This window comes from Castor canadensis, chromosome 18 (assembly GCF_047511655.1).
Source record: "Castor canadensis chromosome 18, mCasCan1.hap1v2, whole genome shotgun sequence".
Taxonomy (NCBI): Eukaryota; Metazoa; Chordata; class Mammalia; order Rodentia; family Castoridae; genus Castor; species Castor canadensis.
The window spans coordinates 28,309,932-28,327,728 of NC_133403.1; the positions used below are offsets into that span (position 1 = coordinate 28,309,932).

At 49.4% G+C, this 17,797-nt stretch overlaps 1 protein-coding gene across 2 annotated transcripts in view; it reads left to right on the plus strand.

Moving 5' to 3' along the window:
* Nucleotides 1-1,935: 1,935 nt before the first annotated feature.
* The window catches only part of Ssh1 (slingshot protein phosphatase 1), a 61,708-nt gene continuing 45,846 nt past the window's right edge, over nucleotides 1,936-17,797 (plus strand). For both annotated transcript variants that reach the window (XM_074061057.1, XM_020167096.2), the window contains exons 1-2: nucleotides 1,936-2,090; nucleotides 7,183-7,223. In XM_074061057.1, the coding sequence (XP_073917158.1) occupies nucleotides 2,022-2,090; nucleotides 7,183-7,223 (110 nt within the window). In that variant the 5' untranslated portion in view covers nucleotides 1,936-2,021. The remainder of the gene's footprint in view (nucleotides 2,091-7,182; nucleotides 7,224-17,797) is intronic.

A 17,797-nucleotide genomic window follows, 5' to 3' on the forward strand; every position in this document is an offset into this window, starting at 1 on the left:
GAAAAACAATTCGTAACAAAACCAGCTGTACTGACATAACCAAAAGCTTGCACTGGTACCTGTTTATAGTGAATGAATGCACTTGGCTTTGAGAAGTAAGATATTCCCCCATTGTATTGGGTCATGTCCACAACTTGGCCTTAAGAGTTGATGTTTTGAAATAAGTGTGCTACACACACGTGGCTCATGCTGACACACGCACATTGTTCTATTTTAACATGATTGATTTCTGAAGACTAGGAGGAAAATACTTTGTGTTGCTATAGGAAGTGGAGTTAGGTTTCCACTTCAGATAATTGTAAATGGGTTTTTCACCCAATAGGTCCTGTAGGAAAGAGCAGGAGCTTCACGCCTGTAATGCTAGCTACTCAAGCAGAGATCAGGAGGATTGCAGTTCAAAGCCAGCCCAGGCAAGTAGTTCAAGAGACCCTATCTCAAGAAAACTCATCACAAAAAAGGGCTGGTGGAGTGGCTCAAGATGTAGACTCTGAATTCAAACCCCAGTACCACAAAAAAAAAAAAAAAAAAAAGCAGGAACTGCCCATCCAGTGCACTGCATGCAGTACATTTAGTATTCCTGGCTCCTGCCCCCTAAAGGCCAGTGACTCTTCTGTCTCATCAGTAAGACAACAAAAAACATTCCTACAAACCATCCCTTCCCCTACGAAAATCCCCTATGAGAATAGTGCTGAGGGCCAGCTCCAGGATCTGTGGAGGCGCAGTGAGAGACCTAGGGGAGGCAGGGAGAAGAATCCAGAAGCTGCGTGGGTTTCTGGTTTGGTGGTGTGATGGATGGTGGAGTCATTTGAATCCCTGCGTTTGGGAGAGCTTGTGCAATAATCACCCAGGGCACCTCTCCACAGGACTGCAGCAAGCACCGCGCCCTCTACCCCTGCATCCCACAATCCATCCTCCACGCGGCAGCCAGAGCGGTCATTCCAGAGCGGGCCCTGACTGGCCCGCCACTCCTCCTGCTTCCCCTCCCTGGTCGCGCAGGCCTGTGGCTGACAGCCTCCTTCCTGTTTCCGAGCCTCTGGACAGGTGGACCCCCAGGAGGCCGGGCTGCCTCCTCTCCTTTCACCTGTTAATCCAGACCACAGTGCAGGCCTCGGAGGGAAATCTCCTTGCCTAAGGAAGACTTCCCTGACCCCCTAGCCTCCACCGTCCACCCAAACAGGTGGGTTTCTGGGCACACAGAAGGAATTCATAGAAAAGATGAGCTTTAAAAAAAAAAGTCATTTTATTTTTGGCAGTGCTGGGACTGAACCTTGGCAGGCACTCCACCACTGAGCCACACCCCGCCCACAAGCAAACTACTTTTTTTTCTTTTTTTTTAATTCATATTTGCATACAATGTTTGGGTCATTTCTCCCCCCTTCCCCCACCCCCTCCCTTAACCCCCAGCAAACTACTCTTTAAAGTATATTTAACAATCCGATGAACTCTGTGAAGTCCCGGAGATCAGGCCTGATGCCCCGATCTATTGCTTACGGTTACACAGTCAACGCTTAACATTTATTAGGGGCTCAACAAGAATGTCATAAATAGATGGAGAGGAGGAGAAGCGAAGGAATTTCCGCCAAGACAGGGCGCAGGCAAGGTCCGGGGGCGGGGGTCTTTTATTTCCTGCTCACCGCATCTCCCACCCTCTGCGCAGTGCTGGCTGCACGGTCCCCAGACCTCAGTTTCCCCACCCTGGCCTGCGCTGCGAGCAGGCCTCCGGGATTCCCCCAGCAGAGGCGCGCGGGACGTGACCAACCAGCTCGCGGCTCCGCGCACGCGCGCCGCTCCGCCCCGCCCACCAGCCCCGCCCACTCCGCTCGGCCCGCTCAGCGGGCCGGGTGCGCGCCGGCGCGGGAGGCGGGGGTGGGGGCGGTGGACGCCTAGGGCGAGGGGCGGGCCCGGCCCGGCTCGGCCCGGCCGCCCGCGCGCGGCTCTTGGAGGCCCCGGGCCCGGCCCGGTGGCGGCGGCGGCAACTGTAGCTCGAGGCCTCGGCGGCGCCCGTGCGCCGCGCCGCAACCATGGCCCTGGTGACCCTGCAGCGCTCGCCCACGCCCAGCGCCGCGTCCTCCTCGGCCAGCAACAGCGAGGTGAGCCCGGGCCGCCGGGTCGGGGCCGGGGCCGGGGCCGGGGGGTGGGGTTCCCGGGACCCCTCTGTGCCAACCGGCCTTAGCCGCCCGACTGCGGAGACAGCGCGGGACACTACGTGACAGGGACCTCTGTCCGGGGTCCGCAGTGCAGGGACCCTGTGTGCGGCTGAGACTCCTAATTGAGCGACTGCGCGAGTCGCTGGTTCCGAGATCTGTGACCCTGGGCAGGTCTAGGCCCTCTGCTTGGGTGCCGGGCCGTGTGTGTGACACTGTGTGTGACTTTGGTCCGTGTGCGACGCTGCGACCTGTCCGCTGGGGACTGTGCCTGGGTGATGCTGGGTGAGCGTGGCCTCCACGGGTGACCCTGCAAAGGTGTGATTGTTTCCCTGACTGCAGCCTTTGGAGTTTTGTGCCTTTTGGGTGCCTGTGTCCCTGTGTGACCGTGACTGAGCATGCTCCGAGCTCTGCGATGCTGGGTCTCACGTCTGTGTGTGGCTGAACTGGATTTTTCCTTTGTATCCTTTCGTTGGGGCTATGTGTTAATGGCTGTTTGTCTGCGTGGCTCTGGGCCTTTCTGGGGTTTAGTGGTTGTAGGGGTGCAGTCCTGCCAAGGGTGCATGACTGCACTGTGCGAGTCAGCTGCCTCCATGGTTTGGGTTAATGGGGAAAGTGACCCCCTGTAAGTCTGCAGAATGGGACTGAGTTGCCCTAGGCCAGGAGACTCAGGCCTCTGAGCAGGTCACTCCAGCAGCTGCAAGGCTGGCCCTCTTGGCCAGCAGTGTCAGCCATCCTCTATTGGAGGGCCACTGTAGTGGCTGCCCTAAGGCTAGGAATTTAGACCAGAGGTCTTAGAGTTCCCTGTACTTCTGTTCAGGGAAGGCAGAGGAGCTGCCCTGCAGGCTCAGGGAGTTGCCAGCCTGCATCTGGGTTCTGCACATCACATCGGCTCTAGGGGTGGCAACCTGACTCTTAACACCCCTGTGAGACAGAGGAGGACTTGAACTTGGCTTAGAAGCCTGCCTCCCTGCATTGATGCTTTTCTGCCTTCTTTTGCTGGGATTGGCAGAAACATTTGCAGAGTGGCTGTGAGGTTGAACCTCCAGGCCACCTCCTTGCTGAGGAGAGGCCATTAATGAGTTATCTCTTCTACAGTCAGAAGGTTCTAGTCACCCCCCCACCACCAAACACACCTCTGAGCACTGATGAGAGGCAAAATAACATTGGCGGTCTAAGTTAGGATGCAATAGCGAATCTCCTCCCCCAGAGAGATTTGTCCTGCATCATTCCTGTGACTGCTGTCTGGCAGTTTACAAAGTACTTAATCTCATGTTCTTTTCACAAAAACTGTGTGAGCTGAGGGAAGAGCTTGGCTTCAGGAAGGGGCTGTACAGAGCTGCTCAGCCTGGATTTCCGATTCTAAACTCCATGCTCCTAGTAACTTAGCATCTGATCTGATCTGTTCCTGTCTTAGACACATTTAAACATCTGTTTTATTTTAAAATTTTATTTGCTTATTTATTGCATACTGGGGATTGAACCCAGGGCCTAATTTATGCTGGACAAGTAAGTGCTCTACCACTGAGCTGTACCCCAGCCCTAAGTTTTTATTTAGTGATATAATTCGCATACTGTAAATTCACCATTTTAAAGTGTACAGTTCAGTGGTTTTTAGTATATTCACAAGATTGCATGGTCATCACCACCAAACCTGATATGCCTTAGCCATCAGCTACAGCCTGACTCTGTCTCGTTCTTCCCAACTCTAGCAACCACGAAGCTACGCTCTCTTTGGATTTGCCTGTTCTGGCTACTTCATGTAAATAGAACCATGTAATAGGTGGCCTTTTGTGCCTGGCTTCTTTCACTTAGCGTGATGGTTCATGCTAAGTAGTCCATTCTTTTTCATGGCGAATAATATTCCATTGTTTGCATGTACCACATTTTGCTGGGCATTCTGCTCGTTTCCACTAGACACATATACAAAGCGTTGTTTATTAGCAAGTGCCAATGAATGACTCAATCAACAGGCCAAAACTCCAGCCAACTTTTCTTTTTTCTTTTTCTTTTTTCAGAACTGGGGTTTGAACTCAGGCCTACACCTTGAGTCACTCCACCAGTCTTTTTTTGTGAAAGGTTTTTTTGAGATAGGGTCTCTGAAACTATTTGCCCTAGCTGACTTCGAACCATGATCCCCTTGATCTCAGCCTCCTCAGTAGCTAGGATTACAAGTGTCAGCTACCAGCATTTATTGCCCAGCAAAGCAGCAGAGGCTGGGATGTTCCTGAGAAGGTGGGGCCATCTTCCAAATGTGCTGAAGCCAGAAACCAAAGTGCAGAGAACAGGTGTGCATGGAGTCAGGAGGGCTGGGTCCAGATCAGGCCCTGCCTGTGCCTCAGTTCATCTAAAAGGCCTGGATTACCATCCCTCCACCCCAGGGCAGTACTGGCGCTTGAACTCAGGGTTACCACTGTACAACTTCAGCCACACCTCCAACCCTTTTTGTTTGGGGTTATTTTTCAGATAGGGTCTGGATTTTTTCCCCAGGCTGGCCCGAGACAACTGTGATCCTCCTACCTATGATGGAGGAGTAGCTGGGATTACAGGCATGACCCACCATGTCCAGGCATGGGTTCTCTTGACGATGCTTTTTGTCATCTATAACTTCTGTGGAATAACTGACCTTACATTGCCTTTCATTGGAGAACTTCAGAGGGTGAGTGAGAATTAAATGGTTACGGAATCTGTACCCCAAATCACTTCATCACTCATCAAATCGCAACTTCTTCAATGAGTCAGACATATCAGTGGTTTCTTGACCCAGCCAGGCTGGCTGCAAGTCGTGGGAAACCACAGCTCTCGGCCCTAAAGCAGCTCTCCCTCTCTTAATTTTGTCCTTTTTTTTTGCTTTCTCAATCTTTAATTATCTCATCTATGTCATTTTCCTGTTAACCTCATCTCAGCCCCTTGTGAGAAGAGCAGAGCAGAGGAGAGCAGAGGACTAGATGGATCAGTGGTTTTCAGGAGAAGATGGGGACATTGTTATTGTTGAAAAATGTTCAAGGTGACTAATTGGGCAGATCTCCAGGCACTTTTTGGGATGGACAGAGGTCTCTCAACCTCAGCACTTTGACACATGGCAGAACACTCTCTGTGGCGGGGTGTCCGGTGCATTGTGGGATGCTTACCCTCCTGTCTCCTACCCACTGTGCCTCTGTCTGAGTTTGTCCTGTTAATTATTTCATTTGCCATACTGCAGGACTGTTACCCAGGACCCTATGGCTAGCAGAGCCTCCCTGGTTTCCCTCTGCTCCTTGGGTGGGGGTGAGGGAGTGTGTGTGTCTGTGTCATTCCGTGTACGCATTCTTTTAGTTCAGTTTAGGGACTCCAGTGCCTCTGGCATGCTCATCCTTGGTTGTGTGTCCCTTGCTGCCCCTCCTCGTCCCTGCTTTAGCTGTGACTGGTTTCCTGTCGTCTTTGGCTCTGCCTCCAGCCTTGAGTCTCCCCCAGCCGGCATACTGTTCCAGGTTCCCATTCCCTTCAGGGGGCATCTCTGTGGACCATGAGAACACCAAGTTCCCATGGGGCGGCATTGTCAGGGTGTGTGTTTTCTTCTCATTTTCAGTTTTCTCCATGGAAAAAAAGGAAAGAAAAATAGTGATTGGGGCTGAAGTCATTGTTACTTTTGGAGTTCAACCTCTTGACCTTTAGCTTTTAGAAAATATTAACTGTCCCTTTGTTTCATTTATACAAATAAACCAACAGCCTCAAATATTTCATATTAAGCACTTAAGCTTTTTTGAGAACTAGCAAGAGTTTTTGGGACCTATGAAAAGATAGCCTGATTCCTGGCTGCCTTCCCCAGTAAAAGACTTGCCAGGAGTGGACTCCACTTCCAGCCCCCGCCCCCCCAGATGTAGTCTTGCTGTATTGCTCAGGCTGGTTTTGAACTCTTGAACTGAAGTGATCCTCTTGCCTGAGCCTCCTTAATAGCTGGAGTGACAGGTGTGTAGCCTGGCCTTAGAGTGGGTTTTTATTCATTTGTTTATCTTTGGATTTTTTTTTTCTTTTTTTTGAGATGGGTCTAACCTCTCAAAGGTAGATTTTTATTTTACAGTGTTTTGTGGCGGTACTAAGGTTTGAACTCAGGGCCTTGTGCTTGCTAGGCGCTCTACTACTTGAGTCACTCCGCCAGCCTTTATGTTCGCTGTTTTGAGATAGTGTATTGCTTTATGCCCAGGCCGGCCTGGACTGTGATCCTATTTGTGCTTCCCTTCATAGCTGGGGTGACAGGCGCTCCGTTGGTTGAGATGGGCTTTTGCTAACTTTTGCCTGCACTGGCCTCAATCCATGATCCTCTAGCTCTCCGCCTCCCAAGTAGGTAGGATTATAGTCATGAGTCATGTGCCCAGCCTATGGGATGAATTTTTTTTCTTTTTCTTTTTTTGGTGGGACTTGGATTTGAACTCAGGACTTCATACTCGAAAAGCAGGCGCTTTACTGCTTAAGCTACACTTCTAGTCCATTTTGCTCTGGTTCTTTCGGAGATGGGGTCTCATGAGCTGTTTGCCTGGATGGGCCCCCATCTGAGATCCTCCCAGTCTCACCCGCCCAAGTAGCTAGGATTACAGGTGTAAGTCACGGTGCCCAGCTACAGAATGGATTTTTAAAATGGTATTCCTTGCTCAACTGTTGCCTGGCTTACAGAGGAATTGAATTCTCTTAAAAGACAGCTCCCTTCTCATAAAAGCCAAACAGGGTAAGATCCAGAACCAGTCTGGAAAGTTGAGAGCTGAGGGCTACAAGAGTGTGCTGGGTACCCATGCCAGATGGGAAATACTCAGTTCATAGGGATCTACCCTGAGATGGGCAGGAATGTGGGTTACCTTTTGGGAACGTAAAAATTCCTTGGTGTAGAAATCATTCAGAGGAGCAGCAGATCAGGGTGGTGAGGAAGGAGCAGGACTGTTTGGAAGTAACCAGGTTTCCTGGGCATCGTTATCTTTTCCCGACACCAGAGTAGAGACAGGAGCCTGCCCCTGAGGCTGGGTGATAGTGGTGTCTGTGGTGTGATGATCTCCTTCTTTCTCTGTAGCTGGAGGCTGGCAGCGACGAGGATCGAAAGTTAAACCTCAGGTAAGCAGACTTTTCAGTTTTGTTCTGAAGTCTTCCAAGCAGGTAAGGGATACTTTTATTGCTTTCTCAAAGGGAAAATCCTCAATAAGAATACAATGTTTTTTTTTTTTTTTAGTGCTTTCAAAATTATACATAAAGCATATTCCAAAATCATGCTTTAAAAATGGTGCATGTTGAACTGGTTTGGTAGTGTACACCTGTAGTCCCAGTTGAGGCTAAGGCAGGAGGATTGGGACTTTGAGACCACTATATAGCAAGACCTTGTTTCAAAAAGATCAAATGAAAAATAAAAATTATACATGTTTAACTGTTAACAGCTTTTTTTATTGGAGTGGGGGAGAGGATGCTGAGTTTCATATGCCGGGCTTCAAACATGTTAAGCATCTGAGCTGTATCCGCAGCCTATAGACGGCTTTAATAACACCGTGTCATGTTCAGAAAAGACAGCAAATAAGTATCACTGTTCTACCATGTCATCATCACCATATGAACACCTTCCTGTGTTTTTATTTTCTTGTAGAGTTTCCTCTGCTCTTATTTATTTATTTACTTATTTATTTTTTGGCGGTAGTGGGGTTTGAACTCAGGCCTACACCTTGAGCCACTCCACCAGCGCTTTTTTGTGATGACTTTTTTCAAGATAGGGTCTCGCAAACTATTTGCCTAGATTGGCTTTGAACTGCGATCCTCCTGTGCTCTGCCTCCTGAGTAGCTAAGATTTTAGGCGTGAGCCTCCCAAGCTTGGCTTTTCCTCTGCTCTTTAAAAACACTTGCCCTCACTTTGTCATCCTGCTTTTGGCAAGGTATCCCTCTGAGGTGAGCACATTGCTCATTTGAAGCAGATATGTATCCTCCTGCACTTAATCCAGGTGGGTTTTTTGCATGTGCTTGTGAGAAATCTTTAACTATACTCATTTTTTAAAAATGTCTTACATGTGGTCTTCATGGCTAGTGAACATAAAAGACATTTTGGTTTCTCTTTGCCAAGAATTAAGGTCTTCCTCTCATTGGGAGCGTGCTGGTGTGCAGAAGTTCCAATTCTTCATACAACGTATTCCTTTGCAGCAAGGAGCCAGGTTTGAAGTCCAACTGCAGAATGTGAAAACAGTAAACGAACTCAGGGATATCATTCTTTAAAAACAAATATCTGTTTTATCTTGTAGGGAGGAAGAACATTAATTGGAAAAGGAAATAAGTATTCAGAAACTGGGGTCAGCCACTCATTACGGAGAGCAGGATTTTCTCTGGCTAAACTCACGCAGAAGTGGTAGATACATCGCCAGCCCTTCTTTGAAGTTTCCACGCATTTGAGGGCAGGGAGGGAAACCATTCTCTGTGGCACGCACTACTTGTAAAGATTACACGAGTAGGAAAACACTAGCCTGCAGAATTCAGAGAGAGGCCTCACTACAATTGCTGGATCCTTGTGTGTGATGTTGGGCTCAGGACAAAGGATAGGCTGGCTCTTTCACCGGGGTTCCCAGACTAGAAACAGCTGCACTCCCAAGTGGGGTTGGATATGGATCTTGCTGCATTAGTCTCTCTGAGGGGAGGGGTGAGGGGGAAGGGAAGGGGAATCCAGCTGCCAGCAGAGGAACTGGGGGAGGAACTTCTGACCTCCCTGGGCAATTTGGGCCTCTGCAGCTGCGGGGGCCCACGCTCCCTCCCTCCCCGCTGCACCCCACAGCCCTTTCCTGGGGTCAGAATTCTTCCACTTATCCTTTTCCGTCTGGGCTGTTGTCCAGGCATAGCGTTGAGCTCTCTCACTTAGACTGGCTTTGGGCATTGAACTAATTTTGGTTTTAATTAACCTTAATTAGCTGACAGAATGGTATTTGGAGTTGTTTGCTGCTAAGAAATGAGAAGCGGTCATGGTGTGAAATGTGGATGGGACCCTTGCTCACGAACGAAAGACCCATTCCTCTACCTGACTTTACAAAAGGATGGGAAGTAACTTCCCAGCAGTGTTATATGTTGTCCTATTTGAGCTTTCATTTTTGGCAGAACTGGGTTTTGAACTGAGGGCTTTGTGCTTGCCAAACCAGATACTCTACTGCTTCAACCACACCTCAAGTCCATTTTGCTCTGTTTATTTTGGAGATAGGGTCTCACAGACTATTTGCCTGGGCTGGCCTCGAACCACTATCCTCCTGATCTCAGCCTCCCAAGTAACTAGGATATATAGGCGTGAGCCACCAGTGCCCAACTTGATCTTCAAAACAACCCTAGAGGGGTCTTTAACCAACTCCGGGTGAGGAGACTGAAGTCCAGTGTTGCTTGTGGGAAATGCTGCATTCAAAGTGAGAACTCTGTCACCTGTAACACTGGGTTTATGGACCAGGCCACTTCTGCCGACCAGGTTAGTTGTCTAGTTGAACATGCTGGCTTGGGCCCACAGGTGAGGGAACTTACAAAGAGCACCCAGGTGGCTCAACACAGTGCTAGACCCAGAACCCAGGACTCTTGCTAACCCAAGGTAGATGCCTCCCAGGATACCAAATCACTCTGTCCACTGTGTCCCTCTCTGCTTCTTACAGCAGGCTCCCAGAGTCACTGGGACCATGGGGAGAGCTTGGGCTAGAGCAGTGGCCTGGGTTCTCATTCCTGGTGGGATTCCGCCTTCCCATTTCAGCCCCTTGACAGTTGACACACCTCCTCCCTGCTTTCCAACGCTCTTGGCCAAACAAGAGCACTCTTGTTTGACGGAATTGATTCACTTCCTGTGCTCATCTGTACTCTCAGGCCCATTCTCTCTGAGCCTCTAGAGAAAAGCAGAGGGGATGTTTAGTTGTTTTTGTTTGTTTGGAGCAGGAAGGTGAGGGAGAGATTTCTTTTTGCTCCAAATTGGTCCATAAGGTAATTGCCATTATTTAGTTTCTTCTCTCTCTCTCTTTTTTTTTTTTTTTTTTTTTTTGACAAGGTGTCCCTATAAAGCCCATGCTGTCTCCTGTCTCAGCCTCCTGGGTGCTGGGACTCACCACCATGCCTTGGTGAATAATTTAGTTTCTAAAGAGTGCTGGTAGGGCAAGAAACCGAGGAAGGTGGGAATTCCTCTCTTCTCCTTTCTCCTTTCTGTCTACCCTTAATTACAGCTGGTCCTCCTCCTCAGAGTCTACAGACTCCTTCTCAACTGCAGATTGAGAAGAAAATTCCAGGTAAATGTTCCATTGTTCCTGGCATGCACTGTGTAGTTGGGTGTACAATAGTGGCAGGTGAATTGAACATGTACAGACTTTTTTCTTGAGCACCTACAGATTTTGGTATCTGCAGAGGGTGCTGAACTCCTCCCCCATGGATAGTGGTAACAGTGCAACCTTTCAGGTGACCCAGGAAGTCAGATTGAGTCATCTCTGTGCCACAGTTTCCTAAATCCCATGGGTTGGGTGTTTTGAGTCTCACCTACCTCCTCTTCCTGTGTCTCCTTGGTGTGTCCCCTACCTCCTGTGTATTGCAGGGCCACCCATCAACACCTCACTCTATGCCGGTGCATCATCCCCATGGTCCTTTGCTTCTCCTTCCTGGTCTCCGGCATCTTTTCTGCATTCCATCTTTCCTTCCCCATACTGTTTTTTCCATCTGACAGAACTATCCCTGCCCCCTTATCATGCCCTTTCCCCAAGTCAGTTCCTTTTCTAGTGGCTACATTCTTCATGGTCTGCTAAAAGTGCTCCCATGCCAAATGTGTGTGACTTCCCTCTTGTCACAGAAAGCAGGTAGCTCTCAGTTCCTCTTGTGACAGAGGCTGCCACACCTAGCTCATGTTGCAGCTGTGTGTGTTTTTGACCCATCCCTAACCCCTGGTGCTCTCTTTAGTGACAGGGCCTTGTTCTCTGCTTGCACATGGCATTTGAACAGTTGGGAAGATTTTGCCTTCAATTGCAGACATAGGTGAAATAGAGGGAGCAGAAGAAAGTGGATGGGGCTCAAAGTCACGCAGGCCCATGTGGCATCTGGCTCGCACTCCCCCACCAGTAGCCCAGCTCCCGTACCTCTGTGTCTCAGCTGTGAGACAAAAAAATGCCACTGCTTCAGGGCTGTGTGTGAAGCTTCTTGTGCAGTCAGGGGCACTTGGGCTTGGTGGCACAATAATCTGGTCTTCATGTCTTCATAAGGTGTCACTCACAGACACTGTAGTTCCCAGCATGGAGGAATGAGCGGGCTGACGTGTGTCCTCTCCTAGGGTGGGGATATGGGAGTGGGCACCACGCATACACTGTGGCTGGGAGCAGCCACTGTGTTCCTATAAGATGCACACAGTGAGGAATCCAAGTAGCAGTCCTGACAGTTTCTCTGCGGGCCTTCTGGCAAATACCTCAGGAACTGATCATCTCTGTCCCAAAGAAGATGCTGGATGCTGAGCAGGAGAGGCCTAGGCTTCCCTCTCCATCCCTTCTGTGTCGTACATGCTGTGGGCTCTTGCTGTGCCCTTCTGGAAGCAGCACTGTTCTGACTGTGGGAATCAGTGAGCAGATGTCTCTGCTGGCAACAGCTCCTGGCTCCCTTGCCATCCTGGGAGCCAGCTCAGGTTGGCATGAGACCCAAGAGGTTGTTCCAGGCAGGGCACTGGAGAGATGAGATGGTTGTGTGGTCCCCAGGGAGTGGGTCAGGAGTGAATTTCTTTCTCTTTAATCTTGTGTTTCCAAGTGAAGTACATGAACACGCTCGGTAGAAGTCTTTAATGCTCTCTTCACTCACCTGCCTGAGCAAACGTTTGGCAGAGAGCATCACGACTTGATCGTCTCCATTTTATTTGATTTTGGTGGTAGGCTATAAACCCCCTTTCACCCCTCTCCACCTCCCACACCATACTTCTTCCCCTTTTGGTCTTGACCTAGCATTCCCTAGAAGACCCCACATCTGCTGCAGCCAGAAGTGTGGCTGTGTCTTCTCACCATACCCCACAGTGTCGGGGTGGGGCAGAGTTAGCTGGTCCTTGCTTTGCAGACCACGCTTCCTCTTCTTCATTGAGTGCTCCAGCTTGTGCCCTGTCCACCCTCGGGGGGTTTTTGCTGCCTTGATCTAGTGTTCATTTCGACCTGGGCTTCATAGTCTCTGTTGACACTCTGCCAAGAGATGTTGAGCACTTGCCCTGTCCAGGTTCCGGGTTCCATTCTGGAGATGGACACGTGCGTAGGTCACTGCATCAGTCACCTGTTGCTGCAAAACAAGTTGCCACAAACGTAACAGTGAAATGGTACACAGTTATGTACCGTTGTGCCGCGTAACTCAGTAATAGAGCGCTTGCCTAGCATGTGCAGGCCTTGGGTTCTAGCCCCAGCTCCAAAAAGAATAAAAGAACAGTATGCATTTGTCGGTGTGTTTCTGAGCCCTATGCGTGAGTAAGAGGTCAGTCTTTCCAGCAGACAGCAAGGCACTCGGAGCAAGTGGAAGTTGCATAGATGGAGTTTTCTGTATTCTGTTTTGCATTGAGCAGCTAAAAGTGGTCTTGGACCACATCCAGGAAACAGGACAGAGAGGTTTCTCTGCCATTTTCATCTGCAGTGTGGTGGCAGAGGCAACTGTAGTTCATTCTCTGTACCTCTCTGGCCTAATCTGTCGGCTTAAAGCCATTTACTAACAAGTACTTACCGAGTCTTCCTGTGTACCAAGCTTTGTTCTGGCAGCTGGGAATATAGCAGCGGGCAAGACAGACAAAACTCGTGCCCTGTATCTGGCGTTCTGTTGGGAGATAAGACAGGAAGGTAAATGAACAAGTCCAGTAAGGGTATGCTCACATTCACTAAGGAGAAAAACCACAGCAGGGGCGGAGGAGGCAAATGTGAATGCTGAAGTTGGGTTCCACACTACTGGTCACCTCCTGTGCACTGTTCCATTCCATCCATGTAGAAGACCTGTAAGGAAGGCACTATTTTTATTCCCATTCTGTGGACGAGAACATTAAGCCTTAGAGAGTTGACCGCCCTGATTTTATAGAGCAGTAAATGGTAGAGCCACAGCTGTCACTTTGGCTGTCACCATGTCTCATTGACTCCAGAACCTGAGTTCTGAACCTGGCAATTCAAAAGCCATCTTTCCTTCCTCCCACTCACCAGATCTCTCACTAGGCGGCAGAGCAGAGTTATCTGGAAGAACCAGGGCTCTACAGGCCATTCTTGCCACAGGAGCCCTTGCGGTCCACTCTGAGCTGTGTGTTTCAGGCAGGTGCCGAGCCTAAAGCGAGAAGCATATTACACTCCTCCATGTGGGGTGGCCAGGCAGAGCATCTGGGAATGATAATTCTGGGGACTAGGGCCTGGAGGTGCAGGTACTGGGCTTAGAACTGTGTGCACCAGGTCTCATTGTGCCATCGCGATGAGCGTGTGTCGTGGGAATGCTTCTCCCTTCAGGAAGCTAGTTGGTCAGAGAGGCTGCTGAGAAGCCAGAGCTGGGCTCTGGAGGCAGGTATCAACCTCTGGAACCTACATTCCTCGTAGTCTGGAGCTCCCCTCCTGGGAGACATGCCAGTTCTTTCCCGTCCTCACTTGGGCCTCCTGCTGACTCCCAGTTTCAAACACTCAGGCCCTTGTACTCTCGAGCTCTTCTTGATTTAACTCAGGTGTTACTCTGAACATTTTGGTGGAACACTTGACTTTAAATCAGAATTTGCCTTCAGTATATATTAATGTTTTTAATTAGAAAATTCATCCTGTGGCAGGGACAAATAAGGATAGAGAGGTGAAGAGTTAATTTCATTCTGTTAGATCTTAATTAATCTTATCATTCTGGTTAACTTAAAATGAGTTTTGCGTGGAATTAGTAGGTCTCATTAAACTTTTGAAATGCCAGCACTTAGACTTCAAAAGAGTACCACAGGCCCTCATCTCATTCTCCCTGCACTCTTAGCACCAAGGCTGTGCGCACACCAAGAATGCTCATGCATGTGCTAGTCACAGGTGACCATTACGCTAGTCACGCTGTGACGGAGTCAGCCCATGTATGTTCTGCTTAGGAGGTGCCATCGGCTGTGCGTCTTTACACACATCACCTCACCTCTCTGGGCCTCTGTTTCCTCCTGCATAAAGTAAAAAGACCAATTCGAGGAGGAGTTCCCACCCATCACTACTCTACTTCTGGGTACACATTGGGCTTCTGATGGTTCTCTTTAGGTTTGTAACAGACTGTCAAGAATTTTATTCCCTTGGTGAAAGCAAGCCCATACATTTCTGAGGCATCTGGCTGAGTTAGGGGCAGGGAAAACTGGTCTGAGGGTCCACTGAAGGAGTGGACGCTTGGTTTGGACCCTTGTCTATCTCAGCTTCGAGCAGAGTCCCTCCTCCTCACCCCAGCAGCAGCAGCTGTTAGAACTAAAGGACTCAGCCTCTGTACTTGCCTGTGCACGCGCTGTGCTGTGGGCAGACCTCTGGAATCCCACAGCTGGTTAGAAATCCTTAGGAGGACAGGACGAGAGGCAGTGGATGAGAAGACAGGGTCAGTCAGAGGGGGAGGAGCCACTTGGAACGGGATTTGGGGTGGCTGGGCTTGAGACAGAGGCTGGTCTGTCTGCGAGTGGGGGCCTGTGCGGGTAGAATGGGGCCTCTAGGTTGGGGTGCAACCCCCTATTAATTCAGCTCTGTGACTGTGTCCTTGGGCCAGCCGCCTGCCCTCCTGAAGCTGGGGGAAGCACACATCAGCCTGGGTCCCTGTGAGGCTTAGGGAGGGTTCTGTAGTGTGGTGGCTTAGGGAGGGTTCTGTAGTGTGGCATCTGGCTGGATGCGCAGTAGCTGTTACTGTCATCATTGGGGTGACAGAGACCCCTCCTGCGGCCCCTTGCCCCTCTGTGATGGAATTTGAGGCAACTTCACCACTAAAGAGCAAGGTTAGCCCAGTGGAATTGAGAGGGAGAAAACCCTCCACCTTTTTCCTCCTAAGTTCTGCTGAGCCTTGCACTCGACTTTTTTTGATTGGAAACAATTCTGCTGTGATAAAAGATTTTCATTCTTTCTTTTCTTGAATGGCTACTTTTGAAGCTATTTTTAAAACTACTTTCGAAGAAGGCAGGCAGGAGTTCCTTACTGGGAACAGACCAGGACTGTCCCTGCTGGGGTCACCCTGCTCTTGCAGAAGTTACTCCCAGGCAAAACTGGGCTTCCTCAGTCTGGGCCCAGAGTGCCCAAGGGGGGACTCATGGTGTGGTCTGGAGAGAGCCAAGCTGGCGCCACCTCTAGGAATCACTTTTAGTCCCAGATGTCCCAGCTACCTGCGCCATGCTTGGTTTGCTGTAGGTGGAAACCTGCGAGTGGCTCTTAGGTTTGTACTCCTAGCTGCTCATTCTGTAGGAGGACTCCCTCAGGACCTGCTCCCCACCCAGGGAACTCCTGGGCAGCTGCACCAGAGGGCTGGCAGGTAGAAATGCCTCTTGTGAAGCAATCTGGTCTTAGGGGTGCTTCTCACTCAGTTGTTTGCTTTATTTCTCAATTCAGCCAGTGTGTAGTTACTGCTTATCTATGGCTTCTGTGCTGAATGCTGGGGATTCCATGTTGAGTGGAGAGTCCTTACCCATCTCGGGATAGCATGTGGACAATGTCTGCTATAACTCCTTCCAGAAGGGATTTGAAGCAGCTTATAAGTCCTTAGCAATGGAATTTAATCTTAGTGAGAACACTGAGGCATGGGAAAGTAGGGCGAAATAAGGTAAATTCAATGGGAGGTTTATACATGGAATGTGTGACTTAACATGGGTTCCTACTCATCAGAACAAAGAGAGAAACAAGGTCCGTTGCTTGATTCCTGGTGTCCTTAAAACAACAGCACGTCAGAGAGCCAGGCATAGTGGTGCACACCTGTAATTCCAGGTTACAGGCTGAGGTGGGAGGATAGCTTGAGCTGCTGAGTTCAAGACCAGTCTAGGTGACATAGCAAGGCTGGTCTGAAGCCAAGCAAGAACGTTAGTTCCTCTGTCTTCTGAGCTCCTCTGAGAAACACTGGTGGGCGCCCACAAGGAGACGAGCAGGGTGGGTGAGTGAGCAGGCTGTCTTAGGTCTGTGAGGAGACCTGATGCTGCGGGCCTGTCCGCCTGTTAACCCGGGCGATTGCAGGCCCAAGAGGTGAGGTCAACAGCAGCGCTGGTGCCACGGCTGAACCCGGCCGTCGTGAGCAGGATGCTAAGTCATGTCCTGCGGGCTGCAGCATCCTGGCTTCACGGGCCCCTCACAGTGGGAGGCCTGCTGGGCAGGTGGCCCCACCAGTGCAAGCATGACGCCTCAGAGCAGGAAAGTGCTAAAATTAGGTCTTATGTGGACCAGGGCTTGTGGGAGAGGGCCAAGAGGCCTTGGGAGAGCAGAGCTCTCCACCCTTTCTGATCCGGAAAATGATAAGAGGGAAAAGAGACTCAGGCAGGGGAAGGTCTTCCACAGTGGAGGCAGAAGAGCTGGAAAGGGAAAGCCACTAATTGTGCAATAAAAATGATCAATAGAAAAAGTGGTGCACACTTGTAATTCCAGCACTTGGTAGATGGAGGAGAAGGCTCGTGAGTTTGAGGCCAGCCTGGGCTACTCCTTTATCATTAAGGAGAATCGCTTGGCTGGAAGCCGGTGGCATGCCTATAATCCTAGCTACTCAGGAGGGAGAGATCAGGAATATCAAAGTTTGAAAACCAGCCCTGGCAAATAGTTCTCGAGACCCTATCGCGGAAAAACCCAACATAAAACAGGGCTGGTGGAGTGGCTCAAGTGGTAGAGCACCTGCCTAGCAAGTGTGAAGCCCTGAGTTCAAGCCCCAGTACCACCTAAAAACAAAAAAAACCAAACAACCGCATATCTCTTGGCACTGTGCACAGTGGCTTATGCCTGTAATCCTAGCTACTCAGTGGGGGAGATCAGGAGGCAAAAATTTCTGAGACTCATCACAACCAGTTAAAAACTGGGTGTGGTGTGAGAGGTGTAAATGGGAGGATCCAGGACTACGCTGCCCAGGCATAAATCATAGACCCTGTTCAAAAAGTAACAAAGCAAGGCTTGGCTCAAGCAGTGGAGCACCTACTTTGCAAACTTGAAGCCCTGAGCTCAAGCACCAGTCCCACAAAGAAAAATTAAAATAAATAAATTACAATACTCTGTAACTTTAAAAGATTTCAAATCCAATAAAACATTTCACATATTAAAATTTGTGCATATATATATATATAGAAAGGGCTGAGGGCATAGCTCAAGTGTAGAATTCCTGCTTGTTCATCACAGGACCCTGAATGCAAGCCCCAGTACTGCTAAAAAGAAAAAAAAAGTTATCTCTTGGGAAGATACTTTAAAATTATGTTAATAACTTGTCCTTATCAATATACTTTTCAATGTATTTTTGTCTGTATATGTTCATGTTTTTCTATTTTATCCAGGGTTTGTAATCGTTAATTATATTATTGACTTTAATGTTCAAACTGTCTCCAGTGTAGCTGGTGGTATCTCATTCAAGGCGACTTCTGTGCCCCCTTGCTATATTGACCTCATCCTTTAAGCACTTCCTTACTTCCTGGTGCTGGCTCTTCCAGCCCTCATTTTATTCTTCCCAACATTTTCCTGGAATTGGTCATTTCTCCAAGAAGAAGCCGGTTCCTTTCAGTGAACAGTGGCATTTAGGAGACA